At 45.3% G+C, this 16613-nt stretch overlaps 2 protein-coding genes across 2 annotated transcripts in view; one reads left to right on the top strand and one right to left on the bottom strand.

Moving 5' to 3' along the window:
• bltp3b (bridge-like lipid transfer protein family member 3B) overlaps window positions 1-1730 on the bottom strand; it is a 56970-nt gene extending 55240 nt beyond the window's left edge. The window contains exon 1 of the mRNA XM_080537917.1: window positions 1465-1730. Coding sequence (XP_080394043.1) covers window positions 1465-1508 — 44 coding nt within the window. The 5' untranslated portion in view covers window positions 1509-1730. The remainder of the gene's footprint in view (window positions 1-1464) is intronic.
• A 12006-nt stretch (window positions 1731-13736) lies between these two features.
• Window positions 13737-16561, top strand: LOC308163902 (uncharacterized protein; the record flags this gene model as incomplete). Its single annotated transcript, XM_080538077.1, has 2 exons — window positions 13737-14063; window positions 15296-16561. The coding sequence occupies 2 exons, from the start codon at window positions 13737-13739 to the stop codon at window positions 16559-16561; spliced, it is 1593 nt and encodes a 530-aa protein (XP_080394203.1).
• Window positions 16562-16613: the final 52 nt, after the last annotated feature.

The raw sequence follows: 16613 nt of genomic DNA on the forward strand, positions 1-16613 counted from the left end.
CAATGGTTGGGACATAAAAGAAAAAAGAAAAAGAAAAAAAAAGAGTAGCCTACATCATGTCTGATCCAAAGCCCATATTCTTGGACTACACTACAGGGTCCAAGGTGTAGAAACGCTCTCGTTTATCAGTTGTGGATGTGGAACCTGTGGTGTTCCTCTTGAGAGTAGAACAAGGAAGTCATTCTGACGACGGTCCCCTAAGGCATGGGCGGAACGATAAATAATGTAGGTGGGCTGAGCTGAGAGCCCGGCAACAACAATGGAGGATACAACAACTGCGCTGCCAGTTCCCAACAGGGACTGGTGATCAGGTGTCACAGCTTAGGCTACAGGTAGTCACACACACAACTGCGCTGTGTGGCCATGACAGCGTAGGCTAGAGGTAGTGGTGTACGAGATGGGGTGGGTTTCTAACTATAAAGTGTGTATGTGTACCCTCCTCGTGCTGTCCATGGGTTAGGTAGCAGGTACCAACTAGCACAGGGCTGCATTTCACCTTGTTAGAAACGATCACGACACCTAGCTTTGGCACCTGCCAATACACACAATAGACAGCATAGCCCCAGGGGGGAAAAAAACAACTTAGCAGTGTTTGAAGTTGGGACAAATAAATCTGGAGGACGTGGCTAGTTGTCTGCCAATACCAGGGACAGGTTGAATGTCAACATTCCATTACCATAGTAACGTCAGGCTGGCTACTTAAACCACTCTGGCTGACTAAACTAAACACACAAGTCCTTAATCCTGACAGAAGCAAAGTGGCTAGGTAGTTTGTATCTAACATGGGTAAATAGCTGCTTGTTTGTGGATTAATTGAACGACGAGCTAGTTTAGTCAAGTCAACCCCTCCTGACATCACTGTGAAGCCAAGGGTGATGAAGTCTGTCTGACAACCAACAACACCTTGGCAGCTTTCTGCTAGTTGGAAAGAATTAGCTAACTAGCTGTTACCTTCAGTGTTTCAACATGACACACACACACACACACACACACACACACAGACAGACAGACAGAGACAGTCACACACAGTCACACGACAGTCACACACACACACACACACACACACACAGACAGACAGACAGAGACAGTCACACACAGTCACACGACAGTCACACACTCACACACACACACACACACACACACACACAGTCACACACACACACACACACACACACACACACAGTCACACACAGACAGTCACACACACACACACACACACACACACACACACAGACAGAGACAGTCTGTCACACACACACACACACACATACACACACACACACACACACACACACACACACACACACACACACACACACACACACACACGACGGGGCTGCGTTTCGCAACATAGCTAGCGACCTCCGTTGGCTAACTCGGTGGTAAAGAAGTAGTCCTCCGTCTCTCTCTCCTCCTTCACATCCGTACGGGTTAACGTGTGACCCGTCCCGGTTAGACACTGACCTGGAGAGGTGCTTCAGGATCTGTTTCTTGATCAGCCCGGCCATGACCGACACAAACAACGATGTCTCCTCCCAGGCAGCGACACGGTCCGACCTCAGTCCCTGGTGTCAGGCTTCATATCAGCGGTCTATGGGGGTGGCTGGGTGCGGCAGTACTCGCTTCCTTAGCACGGAGATTAAGCCAGAGTTAAAAAGCCATCGCTTTCCAAACCTCCGAGACACGGAGTAGCAGTAGAAGAAGCCAAGAGCTTAGCTAAAGGCTACACCTCGAAACACTGTCGGCCCATCTTCACTGTCTGCACCTGGCTGGGAGACTCGCCGCGGCCTGTGCTGCTGTCACCGTGTCCCGATGGGCGGGCCCTCGGCGATCACACAGCCAATCACATCCGTCTGCGTCCTGACGGAGTTGCCCACGGCGACGAGACAGCCAATGAGATCTGTCTAGGTCCTTATGGGGCGGGCCCACGGCGATAAGACAGCCAATGAGATCTGTCTAGGTTCCTTATGGGGCGGGCCCACGGAGACCAGACAGCCAACGACAGCCCTCCGCAGACTCGCCTCTGGTCCTGGAGAGGACTGCACCGCATCTGAGAGGACCCGGTCCCTGATGCCATTTTGCTGACCAAAGCCAAAAAAAGGTGTTTATAGCCATGTGACGTTTCTCCCGACCAGTAGCCTACAATGTAATGATAATAATAACTTGAATAATAACTTTTATTTGTATAGCGCTTTTCCTGCAAACGAGATGAGATGAACGAGAAAAAAGATGGGGTTTTAGTCTCGACTTGAACACATTTGCTAAGGTTGCATCCCTAATGTGAACCCTAATGATGATATACAACATGACGTGCACAACATGAATTAACTTGTTATTATCCAAAGAGTATTAACCTGTTTACCTGTGGAATGTTCCAAACAGGTGTTTTTTGAGCATTCCTCAACTTTCCCAGTCTTTTGTTGCTCGTTTGTTTGTTTGAAAGGTGTTGCTGGCATCAAATTCAGAATAAGCATATATTTACAAAAATCTAAAAGTTGATAAGGTAAAACATTAAATATATTGTCTTTGTACTGTTTTCAATTGAAAATATGTCAAAAAAGGATTAGCAAAATTATCACATTCTGTTTTATTTAAGTTTTACACAACGTCCCAACTTTTTGGGAATTGGGGTTTTGTCGATGACTTAGAAATGACTTATACAGGCGCTGTACATGGATTCTTATTGGAAGTCGACCCAACCGTAATCGCTCTTTCCATAACGTGGCCGATGAGTGGGCTGTTTCATTCCTACCCTAGAAAAGAGCATGACAGTTATTTTCCAGTGACTACTGTTTGCCGTATACCATCGTTTTCAGAAATATACACGTACAATTGCCCAAAAATAACACTGTCAGAACTTATAGTAGCAGTACTTACTGACAGGTAACATTCCATTGGGAGACTTTGGTACATTGGGAAAGGGGGATGTTTGTAGAGAGACATTTAAAGGGAACTGAAGCTCAATGGTGTTTCATGAACAACAGCGCCCCCAGCAGGCATTCAGAGGGGAGGCCGTCCTGAGAGAAAGAGAGAGAGAGGGGAGGCCCTCCTGAGAGAAAGAGAGAGAGAGGGGAGGCCCTCCTGAGAGAAAGAGAGAGGGGGACTTCCCCTGTGTTTTCACTGTTTGTTCTGTTGCAGTGGGACTCACATACAAACACACACACACACACACACACACACACACACACACACACACACACACACACACACACACACACACACACACACAGGTCTGGGTGGAGGCATAAGGAGGCAACATGCATGTCCCAGGCTATGGCCAAGTGTTCAAACCTTGTGTTCAGAAATTGCCTATTCCAAAGTGTTTGATTTGAAATGAAACAGTTACTTGAAGTAGGTTAAAATATAGATTGTTAGCTTTTATTTGATGGCATTTTACGTTTTTTATCAGTTTCACCATTCAGAAATTACTGAAACACTTTGTATACATAGTCCCCCTATTTCAAGAACCGAAAATAATGGGACGGGTTCATATGATATGCACATTGTGCAAATGATGCACTCATGTTTAGTATCGGTTGACAATCCTTTGTATGCAATAACTGCCTGAAGTCTGCGACCTATTGACGCATCATCTGCTGGGTATCTTCTCTCTACTGAGCCAGTTGTTGTGAAAACTAAAGACTTAGCCCCATTCCTGAAGCAGGGCACTGGATCTGTGTGGGTTTGAACTCCGACCTTACTCAATAGGCTCTGGAACTTGATGAAATTAATGTGTTCTTTATTTTCACTAAATCTGACAGACTGTCTTTTAGTGATATCAATGGACATTGGACAAAGTCAGTCATTTGATTTGATGAAAAACACATGTACATGAAAAAAAGAAAGAAAAAAAGAAAGTCAGCAATGCTCACAGCCTCAGCTTTTGGTGAGCATCACAAAAACACATAAACAAGGAGTCATCTACACACAACGATAATTTAATATAACAGGATATATAACAGTATATAATAATAGAAATAGAATTTTAAAATACTCAGTTAGGAGTACCGGTGGTAACTACACACATTGATAGATATTGATTATGGTGAGGATATTGATCTCTGAGAATAGTTCAGGTAGATGTCTCTCGTCTCTGTGCTGTGTCACTCCAACCATTCAATGTAAAATAGCCCCTAAACAATACAGTCTTCAGGATCAATAGATAGACTTCAAACACGGGTTGCTGGGTCCTCAGGAGAATAGATTGATTACAGAATTGCAGTGAATAGGATACAGGCACATTCTCTCACACATTTCAGCTAGCTGAACTCTCCAACCCAGCAGGATCTTTTCACACATACAGAAGCATATAAGCACCCATCTCACAGTTGACTTCTCTGTTCTGAACTCATTGTGGCTTCCCTAGATTTGTTTAGCAGACCACCACGCAGTAATCTAATTGTGATCATATTAGTGTCAGCAAGACATGTTTAGTCAGATGTGGTGTTAAAAAAGAAAAACAGCAATTTCAGGCCTCTTTCAGGACTAATCTAATTAAAGTGGGACTCCTCAGGCTGATTTGGCCTTGTTTAAAACATTTTACATTTAAATGTTTTAATGTTTGGCATTTAGCAGACGCCTTATTCCAAAGCGACTTACAATCAATACATTTGACTAAGCAAGTGAATCATCAGTTCACCAGTCGCAGCAGAAAGAGTAATCTAGCTCAGGCCCGGGGCCATTGGCAGTCTCCGTGATAGAAGGAAAAAAACAACAAAACAACCAAATAAATGTATTTTTTATATAGACACTGGAGAAACAGAGAAACAGTACAAGCAGTAGAAGTCTTAGGGGACACAGTAGAGGGGAAAAGCGGGTGTCTCAGGAGACGCAGTGCTGGGGGGTAGTAGATGTCTCAGGAGACGCAGTGCTGGGGGGTAGTAGATGTCTCAGGAGACGCAGTGCTGGGGGGTCGTAGATGTCTCAGGAGACGCAGTGCTGGGGGGTAGTAGATGTCTCAGGAGACGCAGTGCTGGGGGGTAGTAGATGTCTCAGGAGACGCAGTGCTGGGGGGTAGTAGATGTCTCAGGAGACGCAGTGCTGGGGGTAGTAGATGTCTCAGGAGACGCAGTGCTGGGGGGTAGTAGATGTCTCAGGAGACGCAGTGCTGGGGGGTGGTAGATGTCTCAGGAGACGCAGTGCTGGGGGTAGTAGATGTCTCAGGAGACGCAGTGCTGGGGGGTAGTAGATGTCTCAGGAGACGCAGTGCTGGGGGGTAGTAGATGTCTCAGGAGACGCAGTGCTGGGGGGTGGTAGATGTCTCAGGAGACGCAGTGCTGGGGGGTGGTAGATGTCTCAGGAGACGCAGTGCTGGGGGGTGGTAGATGTCTCAGGACAAAAACAAAATGCAACTGAGAAGGAGATTTGTTTCTTGGCGGTGTGATTTGATGTACCATCCAAAGCCCAAGCTTCACATTGCTTTAGGGAAAGGAGAGATTCATAACACTAGAATTGATGTATTATGACTAGTATGCTACATAGAATGTTTTCAACATGAAAAGTCGTTTTTGCTAGCAACACTGTGCATGTTGCATATACTTTAAAATAATGGGACACCATCAAATACATAATGCCATACAAATGTAATGGTTTAATGGATTCCCTGCTTCACAGCAACTTTATTTCATTTCTGATACATCTCTTATATTTTTCACCCTACTGCCCTGTGTTGTGAACAAATGTAAAACCACAGCCGTGTCAAATTCTATTGTGGCAGAGGACGAAAGCCATCACTCCTTCAATTCAGGTAAATGTGGACGGTTCACATTTTTGTATTACCTTGTGGCTGTCAGCCTACATAAGACTATGTGTAACCAAATCCTTAGTGGAATGCATGGTTAGAAGTGACAGCAATTCTATTTCTGAGGACTTATAGTAAAAGGAATACATATGTGTATGAATTATGTTTTGTCATCTTTCTGTCAAATATGTGCCTGAAATGATTATGCAATTCTTTCTGTCCAATTGTGTGACTGAATTATTATGCAATTCTGTCAAATGATGTGCCTGAAGTTAAAAAATCTAAAAAAAATGAAAGAAGAAAGCTTTACATAAAAAATACGAAATGAAAAATCTAATCACGATTATAAATAGCCTATATATCGGGACATATACATTTTCAGATCCTTTGTTCTTCGAAGGCATTTTCATGGAGGGCAGCCTGTTGCTCGAGTGAGGGAACTCTGCAGACTGGAAGGATGTCGGCTGCCACGTATGAAGGGAGGAGCAAGTGAGAGGAGAAAAAAGTTCACCAACATCCTCTATTATTTGAATGGATCTTTAAACGACATACAGATCAATTATAAGAAACACGAATCAACCGCTGATCATGAACTAGACATTGTCAACACAAACAAAATAAACAAAATTGAGGCTATTTTGGACTTTCTATATATTTTAAAGCTCTATGGTGGTGTTATCTTATAGGACTGACTGGGGGCTTATTACTATTTATTATTAGAGACAGTGCCAACTGTAGTCTACATAAGTACATTTAAGTCAATTCAAACAATGTATCAAGATATGAAGCACAACGTTTGGGCCCGATTCCCAAAACTTCATCTCAATGATGCTATCCAAAGAGAGTATTAGGACTTGGATGTTTTGGGTTTGTTATGTAACATGCTTACAATTTCATGTAAAGCCAGCAGTGTTGCAGCTGTGGAAGTTGGTTGTGAAGAGAGAGAGAGAGTGTTCTGTGCTGACCGATGACAGGACGCTGATGTGTACTTTAGGCACTTTTAATCTGTACAATGCACACAAAAATAATGTTGGAATGAAACATCAAAACATGTAGGTGTCTTCTCAGCACGAGTCAACCTGTTTATTGTCCAAATGCAAACAGTAAAATGACGTTTGATACTCCGTAAACAACTTCTGGGATGTAGTTTAGCGACACGAGCTACTCCTCTCCGTCTCATAGAATGCAGACCTGGATTGGGATGTACATTACCAGAGATGAAAAGGATGAGGATAATCAAAATGCGACTAAGTATGGAGCCATAGCATTGCTTAAGATGATTGTTATTTTTCATGGGGGGTTTGGCATGGATTGGGAGAGGAGGGTCAATAAATTGCTGCAACAGTATGAAGGAATACAATGGAGAGCATGGCACAGACAGACTAGGAAGACATGTATTCTTTGTAATCCAGAAAGTGGAGACATCTCTGGGCAGTAGACTGAAATCAAGCGTGCCACCACCATAGGAAACTATGGCTGGCCTGTGTAAACGCCCGGGTGCAACCTCAGGAGATTGGGCCAGAGTGAGCAGACAAGTAACCAGCAGTGTAGGCCAGAAGGCCACAGGAAAATACATGCCAACAAACACCGGAACCAAACAAAAGTTACAGAAATTAGCAGTCCTCAGTTCAGCAAGCCAACTGATTGGCTAGCAGCAGGTAGCTAGCAGCAGGTAGCTAGCAGCAGGTAGCTAGCAGCAGGGAACAGGCAGCGTAGCTTGCAGCACAAAAGTCAAAAGCATTTGATCCCATCTTGTAGAATTCTCAATTGCAATTTGATATTAAATGCATCAAGATACGTTGTTATTGTAGTAATTCCCCTTTAGCTTCAACACGTGCCTGATCAATTGAGAAGTACCACTACAACTCAATCTGATGACTGACCTATGGCTGGGATTGTCGTTTCCCTTTGGGGTAGTCGTAGTGACATTCGTGGAAGCAGGAGTCAAAGTTGTTGCTTTAGCAGGCGGCACATGCACCTTGAATAAAGAGGAGACCATCAGGGGAATATTCTGTCAACATCGCTTAACGAAGTCTCATGAGACTTGTCAAAATAGGCCTGGATTTCCCTTTAGCGACGTTGATGGAATACCACCCAGGTTTTTGAGTTCCAACAGTACAATTATCCTTTGGAATTATTGGAATCATTGAAGGATTATTTGTCTTCATTGTCACACACCTTTGGGGGTTTCCTGACATTCTCCATGGCCTGGTTGACAGCTGCAAACTTGTTGGAGATGCAGGCAATCTTTTTCTGCAGGCTGTTGACTACACTCTCGTGTTTGGAATAGTCCATTTTGTCCACCCTGTCACAGAGCTCCTGAAGGCTCTTGTCAAAGATTGTGAGCTTAAGTAGGCAACTCACCAGGTGCCTCAGATCACCCAATCAAGCCTCTGCCCAGCCAGGACCTGCAGCAACCAATCCATATATGGTATGAGCCCACAGCACATAGTGAGAGGGCTGCCACATCCCCCCCTCAAAAACCCAATAGTCCCCCCAATAACCAAATAAAAAACAACAAAAATTCATAAATTCCCAGTAACCCATGAGACATTCTCAGTCCTTTCTTATCGCACGACGGGGCTGCGTTTCGCAACATAGCTAGCGACCTCCGTTGGCTAACTCGGTGGTAAAGAAGTAGTCCTCCGTCTCTCTCTCCTCCTTCACATCCGTACGGGTTAACGTGTGACCCGTCCCGGTTAGACACTGACCTGGAGAGGTGCTTCAGGATCTGTTTCTTGATCAGCCCGGCCATGACCGACACAAACAACGATGTCTCCTCCCAGGGGGCGACACGGTCCGACCTCAGTCCCTGGTGTCAGGCTTCATATCAGCGGTCTATGGGGGTGGCTGGGTGCGGCAGTACTCGCTTCCTTCGCACGGAGATTAAGCCAGAGTTAAAAAGCCATCGCTTTCCAAACCTCCGAGACACAGAGGAGCAGTAGAAGAAGCCAAGAGCTTAGCTAAAGGCTACACCTCGAAACACTGTCGGCCCATCTTCACTGTCTGCACCTGGCTGGGAGACTCGCCGCGGCCTGTGCTGCTGTCAACCGTGTCCCGATGGGCGGGCCCTCGGCGATCACACAGCCAATCACATCCGTCTGCGTCCTGACGGAGTTGCCCACGGCGACGAGACAGCCAATGAGATCTGACTAGGTCCTTATGGGGCGGGCCCACGGCGATAAGACAGCCAATGAGATCTGTCTAGGTTCCTTATGGGGCGGGCCCACGGAGACCAGACAGCCAACGACAGCCCTCCGCAGACTCGCCTCTGGTCCTGGAGAGGACTGCACCGCATCTGAGAGGACCCGGTCCCTGATGCCATTTTGCTGACCAAAGCCAAAAAAAGGTGTTTATAGCCATGTGACGTTTCTCCCGACCAGTAGCCTAATGATAATAATAACTTGAATAATAACTTTTATTTGTATAGCGCTTTTCCTGCAAACGAGATGAGATGAACGAGAAAAAAGATGGGGTTTTAGTCTCGACTTGAACACATTTGCTAAGGTTGCATCCCTAATGTGAACCCTAATGATGATATACAACATGACGTGCACATTAATTAACTTGTTATTATCCAAAGAGTATTAACCTGTTTACCTGTGGAATGTTCCAAACAGGTGTTTTTTTAGCATTCCTCAACTTTCCCAGTCTTTTGTTGCTCGTTTGTTTGTTTGAAAGGTGTTGCTGGCATCAAATTCAGAATAAGCATATATTTACAAAAATCAAAAAGTTGATAAGGTAAAACATTAAATATATTGTCTTTGTACTGTTTTCAATTGAAAATATGTCAAAAAAGGATTAGCAAAATTATCACATTCTGTTTTATTTAAGTTTTACACAACGTCCCAACTTTTTGGGAACTGGGGTTTTGTCGATGACTTAGAAATGACTTATACAGGCGCAGTACATGGATTCTTATTGGAAGTCGACCCAACCGTAATCGCTCTTTCCATAACGTGGCCGATGAGTGGGCTGTTTCATTCCTACCCTAGAAAAGAGCATGACAGTTATTTTCCAGTGGCTACTGTTTGCCGTATACCATCGTTTTCAGAAATATACACGTACAATTGCCCAAAAATAACACTGTCAGAACTTATAGTAGCAGTACTTACTGACAGGTAACATTCCATTGGGAGACTTTGGTACATTGGGAAAGGGGGATGTTTGTAGAGAGACATTTAAAGGGAACTGAAGCTCAATGGTGTTTCATGAACAACAGCGCCCCCAGCAGGCATTCAGAGGGGAGGCCGTCCTGAGAGAAAGAGAGAGAGAGGGGAAGCCCTCCTGAGAGAAAGAGAGAGAGAGGGGAGGCCCTCCTGAGAGAAAGAGAGAGGGGGACTTCCCCTGTGTTTTCACTGTTTGTTCTGTTGCAGTGGGACTCACATACAAACATACACACACACACACACACACACACACACACACACACACACACACACACACAGGTCTGGGTGGAGGCATAAGGAGGCAACATGCATGTCCCAGGCTATGGCCAAGTGTTCAAACCTTGTGTTCAGAAATGGCCTATTCCAAAGTTTTTGATTTGAAATGAAACAGTTACTTGAAGTAGGTTAAAATATAGATTGTTAGCTTTTATTTGATGGCATTTTACGTTTTTTATCGGTTTCACCATTCAGAAATTACTGAAACACTTTGTATACATAGTCCCCCTATTTCAAGAACCGAAAATAATGGGACGGGTTCATATGATATGCACATTGTGCAAATGATGCACTCATGTTTAGTATCGGTTGACAATCCTTTGTATGCAATAACTGCCTGAAGTCTGCGACCTATTGACGCATCATCTGCTGGGTATCTTCTCTCTATACTGGGCCAGTTGTTGTGAAAAATAAAGACTTAGCCCCATTACTGAAGCAGGGCACTGTGTCTGTGTTGGGTTGAACTCCCACCTTACCCATTCCTTAAGCAGGGCACTGTATCTGTGTTGGGTTGAACTCCGACCATTACTTAAGCAGGGCACTGTCTCTGTGTTGGTGTGAACTCCGACCTTACTCAATAGGCTCTGGAACTTGATGAAATTAATGTGTTCTTTATTTTCACTAAATCTGACAGACTGTCTTTTAGTGATATCAATGGACATTGGACAAAGTCAGTCATTTGATTTGATGAAAAACACATGTACATGAAAAAAAGAAAGAAAAAAAGAAAGTCAGCAATGCTCACAGCCTCAGCTTTTGGTGAGCATCACAAAAACACATCAACAAGAAGTCATCTACACACAACGATAATTTAATAACAGGATATATAACAGTATATAATAATAGAAATAGAATTTTAAAATACTCAGTTAGGAGTACCGGTGGTAACTACACACATTGATAGACATTGATTATGGTGAGGATATTGATCTCTGAGAATAGTTCAGGTAGATGTCTCTCGTCTCTGTGCTGTGTCACTCCAACCATTCAATGTAAAATAGCCCCTAAACAATACAGTCTTCAGGATCAATAGATAGACTTCAAACACGGGTTGCTGGGTCCTCAGGAGAATAGATTGATTACAGAATTGCAGTGAATAGGATACAGGCACATTCTCTCACACATTTCAGCTAGCTGAACTCTCCAACCCAACAGGATCTTTTCACACATACAGAAGCATATAAGCACCCATCTCACAGTTGAGTTCTCTGTTCTGAACTCATTGTGGCTTCCCTAGATTTGTTTAGCAGACCACCACGCAGTAATCTAATTGTGATAATATTAGTGTTGGCAAGACATGTTTAGTCAGATGTGGTGTTAAAAAAGAAAAACAGCAATTTCAGGCCTCTTTCAGGACTAATCTAATTAAAGTGGGACTCCTCCGGCAGATTTTGCCTTGTTTAAAACATTTTACATTTACATTTTTAAATGTTTGGCATTTAGCAGACGCCTTATTCCAAAGCGACTTACAATCAATACATTTGACTAAGCAAGTGAATCATCAGTTCACCAGTCGCAGCAGAAAGAGTAATCTAGCTCAGGCCCGGGGCCATTGGCAGTCTCCGTGATAGAAGGAACAAAACAACAAAATAAATTTATTTTGTATATAGACACTGGAGAAACAGAGAAACAGTACAAGCAGTAGAAGTCTTAGGGGACACAGTAGAGGGGAAAAGCGGGTGTCTCAGGAGACGCAGTGCTGGGGGGTAGTAGATGTCTCAGGAGACGCAGTGCTGGGGGGTAGTAGATGTCTCAGGAGACGCAGTGCTGGGGGGTAGTAGATGTCTCAGGAGACGCAGTGCTGGGGGGTAGTAGATGTCTCAGGAGACGCAGTGCTGGTGGGTAGTAGATGTCTCAGGAGACGCAGTGCTGGGGGGTAGTAGATGTCTCAGGAGACGCAGTGCTGGGGGGTAGTAGATGTCTCAGGAGACGCAGTGCTGGGGGGTAGTAGATGTCTCAGGAGACGCAGTGCTGGGGGGTGGTAGATGTCTCAGGAGACGCAGTGCTGGGGGGTGGTAGATGTCTCAGGACAAAAACAAAATGCAACTGAGAAGGAGATTTGTTTCTTGGCGGTGTGATTTGATGTACCATCCAAAGCCCAAGCTTCACATTGCTTTAGGGAAAGGAGAGATTCATAACACTAGAATTGATGTATATGACTAGTATGCTACATAGAATGTTTTCAACATGAAAAGTCGTTTTTGCTAGCAACACTGTGCATGTTGCATATACTTTAAAAATAATGGGACACCATCAAATACATAATGCCATACAAATGTAATGGTTTAATGGATTCCCTGCTTCACAGCAACTTTATTTCATTTCTGATACATCTCTTATATTTTTCACCCTACTGCCCTGTGTTGTGAACAAATGTAAAACCACAGCCGTGTCAAATTCTATTGTGGCAGAGGACGAAAGCCATCACTCCTTCAATTCAGGTAAATGTGGACGGTTCACATTTTTGTATTACCTTGTGGCTGTCAGCCTACATAAGACTATGTGTAACCAAATCCTTAGTGGAATGCATGGTTAGAAGTGACAGCAATTCTATTTCTGAGGACTTATAGTAAAAGGAATACATATGTGTATGAATTATGTTTTGTCATCTTTCTGTCAAATATGTGCCTGAAATGATTATGCAATTCTTTCTGTCCAATTGTGTGACTGAATTATTATGCAATTCTGTCAAATGATGTGCCTGAATTTAAAAAATCAAAAAAAATGAAAGAAGAAAGCTTTACATAAAAAATACGAAATGAAAAATCTAATCACGATTATAAATTATAAATATCGGGACATATACATTTTCAGATCCTTTGTTCTTCGAAGGCATTTTCATGGAGGGCAGCCTGTTGCTAGAGTGAGGGAACTCTGCAGACTGGAAGGATGTCGGCTGCCACGTATGAAGGGAGGAGCAAGTGAGAGGAGAAAAAAGTTCACCAACATCCTCTATTATTTGAATGGATCTTTAAACGACATACAGATCAATTATAAGAAACACGAATCAACCGCGGATCATGAACTAGACATTGTCAACACAAACAAAATAAACAAAATTGAGGCTATTTTGGACTTTCTATATATTTTAAAGCTCTATGGTGGTGTTATCTTATAGGACTGACTGGGGGCTTATTACTATTTATTATTAGAGACAGTGCCAACTGTAGTCTACATAAGTACATTTAAGTCAATTCAAACAATGTATCAAGATATGAAGCACAAAGTTTGGGCCCGATTCCCAAAACGTCATCTCAATGATGCTATCCAAAGAGAGTATTAGGACTTGGATGTTTTGGGTTTGTTATGTAACATGCTTACAATTTCATGTAAAGCCAGCAGTGTTGCAGCTGTGGAAGTTGGTTGTGAAGAGAGAGAGAGAGACGCCCCCCACCCCCACCCCCACCCCCTACCACCCCCTGGACGGGCCACGACGCGCCCTCTGATACGCTGCTGCTGCGGTGTCCCACACTGTACATCTCTGCTACAGACCTGCTGCGACCCTGCTCACTTCAGCTTTCTGACCTCACTGCTAGAAGTCCAGATCAGACATGACCGCCAAACACAGAAACAAGCAGAATAATTCGGGCGGCGAAAAGAATGTCGTGGTTTCACCCAACCAAGATGACGTGGCGAAGAAAAGTCCTAAAGTTAGTAACGGGGTTGTCAGCCCATCCTCCCCGGCCGGGTCAGCGTCGGGGAGCTGTGTCAAACTAGTCGCCGCTTTATGTTATATCGCTTTAGTTGCCGCCGCGGGTTTCGCCGCTTTTTATCTCCAGCAAGTTCTGGTCGAAGTCCATCAGATCAGCAGCAGGAATGAAGAAGGCGTCCGGAACACCGCAGACCTGGCGCGGCGCCTGGAGACCGCTCTCCAACAGGTAGGGTCGATCGAGGGAGAAACAAGCCAAGTGGTTTAATACGCTTTTAAATGGCAAGGACGAGATAAGACAAGCAGATCGGGAGCTGAACAGGGTAGATATGGGTGGGGTGACACTGAGAAGCACTTGAATGTGCCATTCTGAGTGTTAGTAGGAGTTATTGGGAGTGTTATTACATGCTTAGGAGAAAGACCCCTCCTCCCCTCCCCCCTAGTTTGATGAGTTGGCACAAGGAAAGTACCGTTTTAATCAATGCTGCTCAGTAAAACAGGAATGACACGTTTTAATTCGTTTTCGTTTTGAACAATCTGTTTTGTTTGTTTATATAAAGTTGAGGGATATATTGGTGTTGCTAGGTAAATCTCTCCCTGTTGCCTAACATTGCATTCTTGTTAAGATCCTGCTATGCTTCAGCATTCATATAGTCATTCTTTCATCATTCGTTAATTTGTTCATTTATTTTTACATTCGCCTTTTTTCAACCCGTCATTGTAGGCCTACCAACAGTTTCTGCACAGATGAATATCTTCCAGGCCAGTTTGAACTGGTGCTGGTTAACACACCTTTGTTTTACCATGTAGGCTACACCACAGAGAAACAATAGCTCAAAATTATGTAACACCTACTTTTCAAAACGTTCTCTTAACCTCTCTGCATAAACAAACCCTTCAGGTAAACGTTTGAAGTCCCATATTCAAATGTGGTTCAATAATGTCTATATTACCCTGTGAGTACACAGTCACAAGTGGAACACAGAACGTGCATTGAATGTCCCATGTCAATGTGTTGATTTTTGTAAAGCTCTATGAATAACCTGTTCAGTGTTTTGTCATGCAAATGTCTAGTCAGGGATTGGCTCTTTCATCCAGAACTCAATGTACAGTTCTGGAATGTAACACTACTCAGACACATACAACTTACACACACATTTTAAAAACCATTTAAGTTATATATACATATTTTGAACCTGTGTGGTATATGCTTATTATTATCAATGATGTTATAATGCATGATTTTATTATTGTCATCATTCATTACATCATTACATTACATTACATCATTATATTACATCATTCAGTGACATCATTCATTCATCATTCGTCATGTCATCATTCATTACGTTTGCAGGAAAAGTGCTATACAAATAAAGGTTATTATTATTGTCATTATTCATTAATAATTGATTGATCAACTGTAGTATTGACGCCTCATGGTTCTCCCTCCCTGTCCAGGTGGACTCTGTGCAGGGGTCGGTAGACGGTCTGGAGTCTGCCTTGGGCACAACGCGGGCAGAGCTGGAGGTGGCGAGCCGGGCGGTGCGGAGGGGCGAGGGCGAGACGCGGAGGGTGGAGGAGGCCCTCCAGAGGCTGCAGAATGAGCTGCTCCGCGACCTCTCGGAGGGCATCAGGGAGGTGAAGGAGGCGCGCGAGCGGGACTTCTCCTCCCTGGAGAGCACCGTGGAGGAGCGCCTGGCTGAGCTGAGCGGCTCCATCGCGGCCAGCGTGGCAGAGTTCACCGAGGCTCAGGGCGAGGCGCAGGGCCAGCTGGCCGACCTCAAGACCCGTCTGGAAGACCAGGATGGCCCGGCGCTTCTCAAACAGGAGCTGTCCGCCATCGTCGACAACGTGGCGGGCCTCAGCGCCGCCAAGGACGAGGCCGAGGCGTCCGCCGGCTCTCTGAGGGACCAGATCGGCGCGGTGGGAGCCGAGCTCCAGACCCGCAACCAGGAAGTGGCCTCGCTGTCGCAGGAAGTGGAGGCTGTGAGGGCACTCATGCAGGAGACGGCCGGGAGCCTGAGGCAGTCGCTGACCCGGGCGGAGACCGGCGTCCAGGCCCTGACTGTGGAGACCCAGAGTCTGCAGGGGGGAATGGTGCAGGCCACTGACGCCCTCCAGACCCTGGAGAAAGAGCAGCAGGCGGAGGTCGCCCGGGCGGAGAAGAGGGCCGACGACCTGGAGTCCCGAGTAAAGGCGGCGGAGGACAGCGGAGAGTCCGCGGCGGTGTCGCTGTCAGACCTCACCTCCAGAGTCGAGTCTCTGCTCTCCAAGCACGACTCTCACGAGAGCACAGTCGTCGCCCAGGGGCAGGCGGCGGAAAAGGCCAAGACCGGCCTGCAGGGGGAGCTAGAGGAGCTGAGGGGCAGCCTGGGGGAGCTGCAGTCCAACGTGGCTGCTCTGGGAGGCTCTCAGACCAAGTTGGCCTCCAAGGACTCCAGCCTGGGCCAGCAGATAGAGGAGGTGGCGGAGAAGCTAGCTGCCCAAGGGGAGAGCCTCAAGACAGACAGCCAGGAGTCCAGGAAGGGTCTGGAGACGCTGAAGAGCATGGTGGACGGCTTGGTGGACAAATCCGCCAAACTCGAGAGCCACGATAAGGCGATCGCCACCATGCAGGGCGCACTGGAGAAGACCATGACCTTCCTGGAGGCCTTGTCCAAAGCACCAAAGGCCCCCGCTGTGGGTGAGAAGGTGGGGAAAAAGGAGAAGAAAAAGGGGGTGTAGTTTTCAGGAGGGGGGGGGGTAAGGTAGACTTGGAGAAATTGACTGTGAATTA

This window comes from Nansenia antarctica (assembly GCF_963989245.1).
Source record: "Nansenia antarctica genome assembly, chromosome: 8".
In the NCBI taxonomy this organism is placed as follows: domain Eukaryota; kingdom Metazoa; phylum Chordata; class Actinopteri; order Argentiniformes; family Microstomatidae; genus Nansenia; species Nansenia antarctica.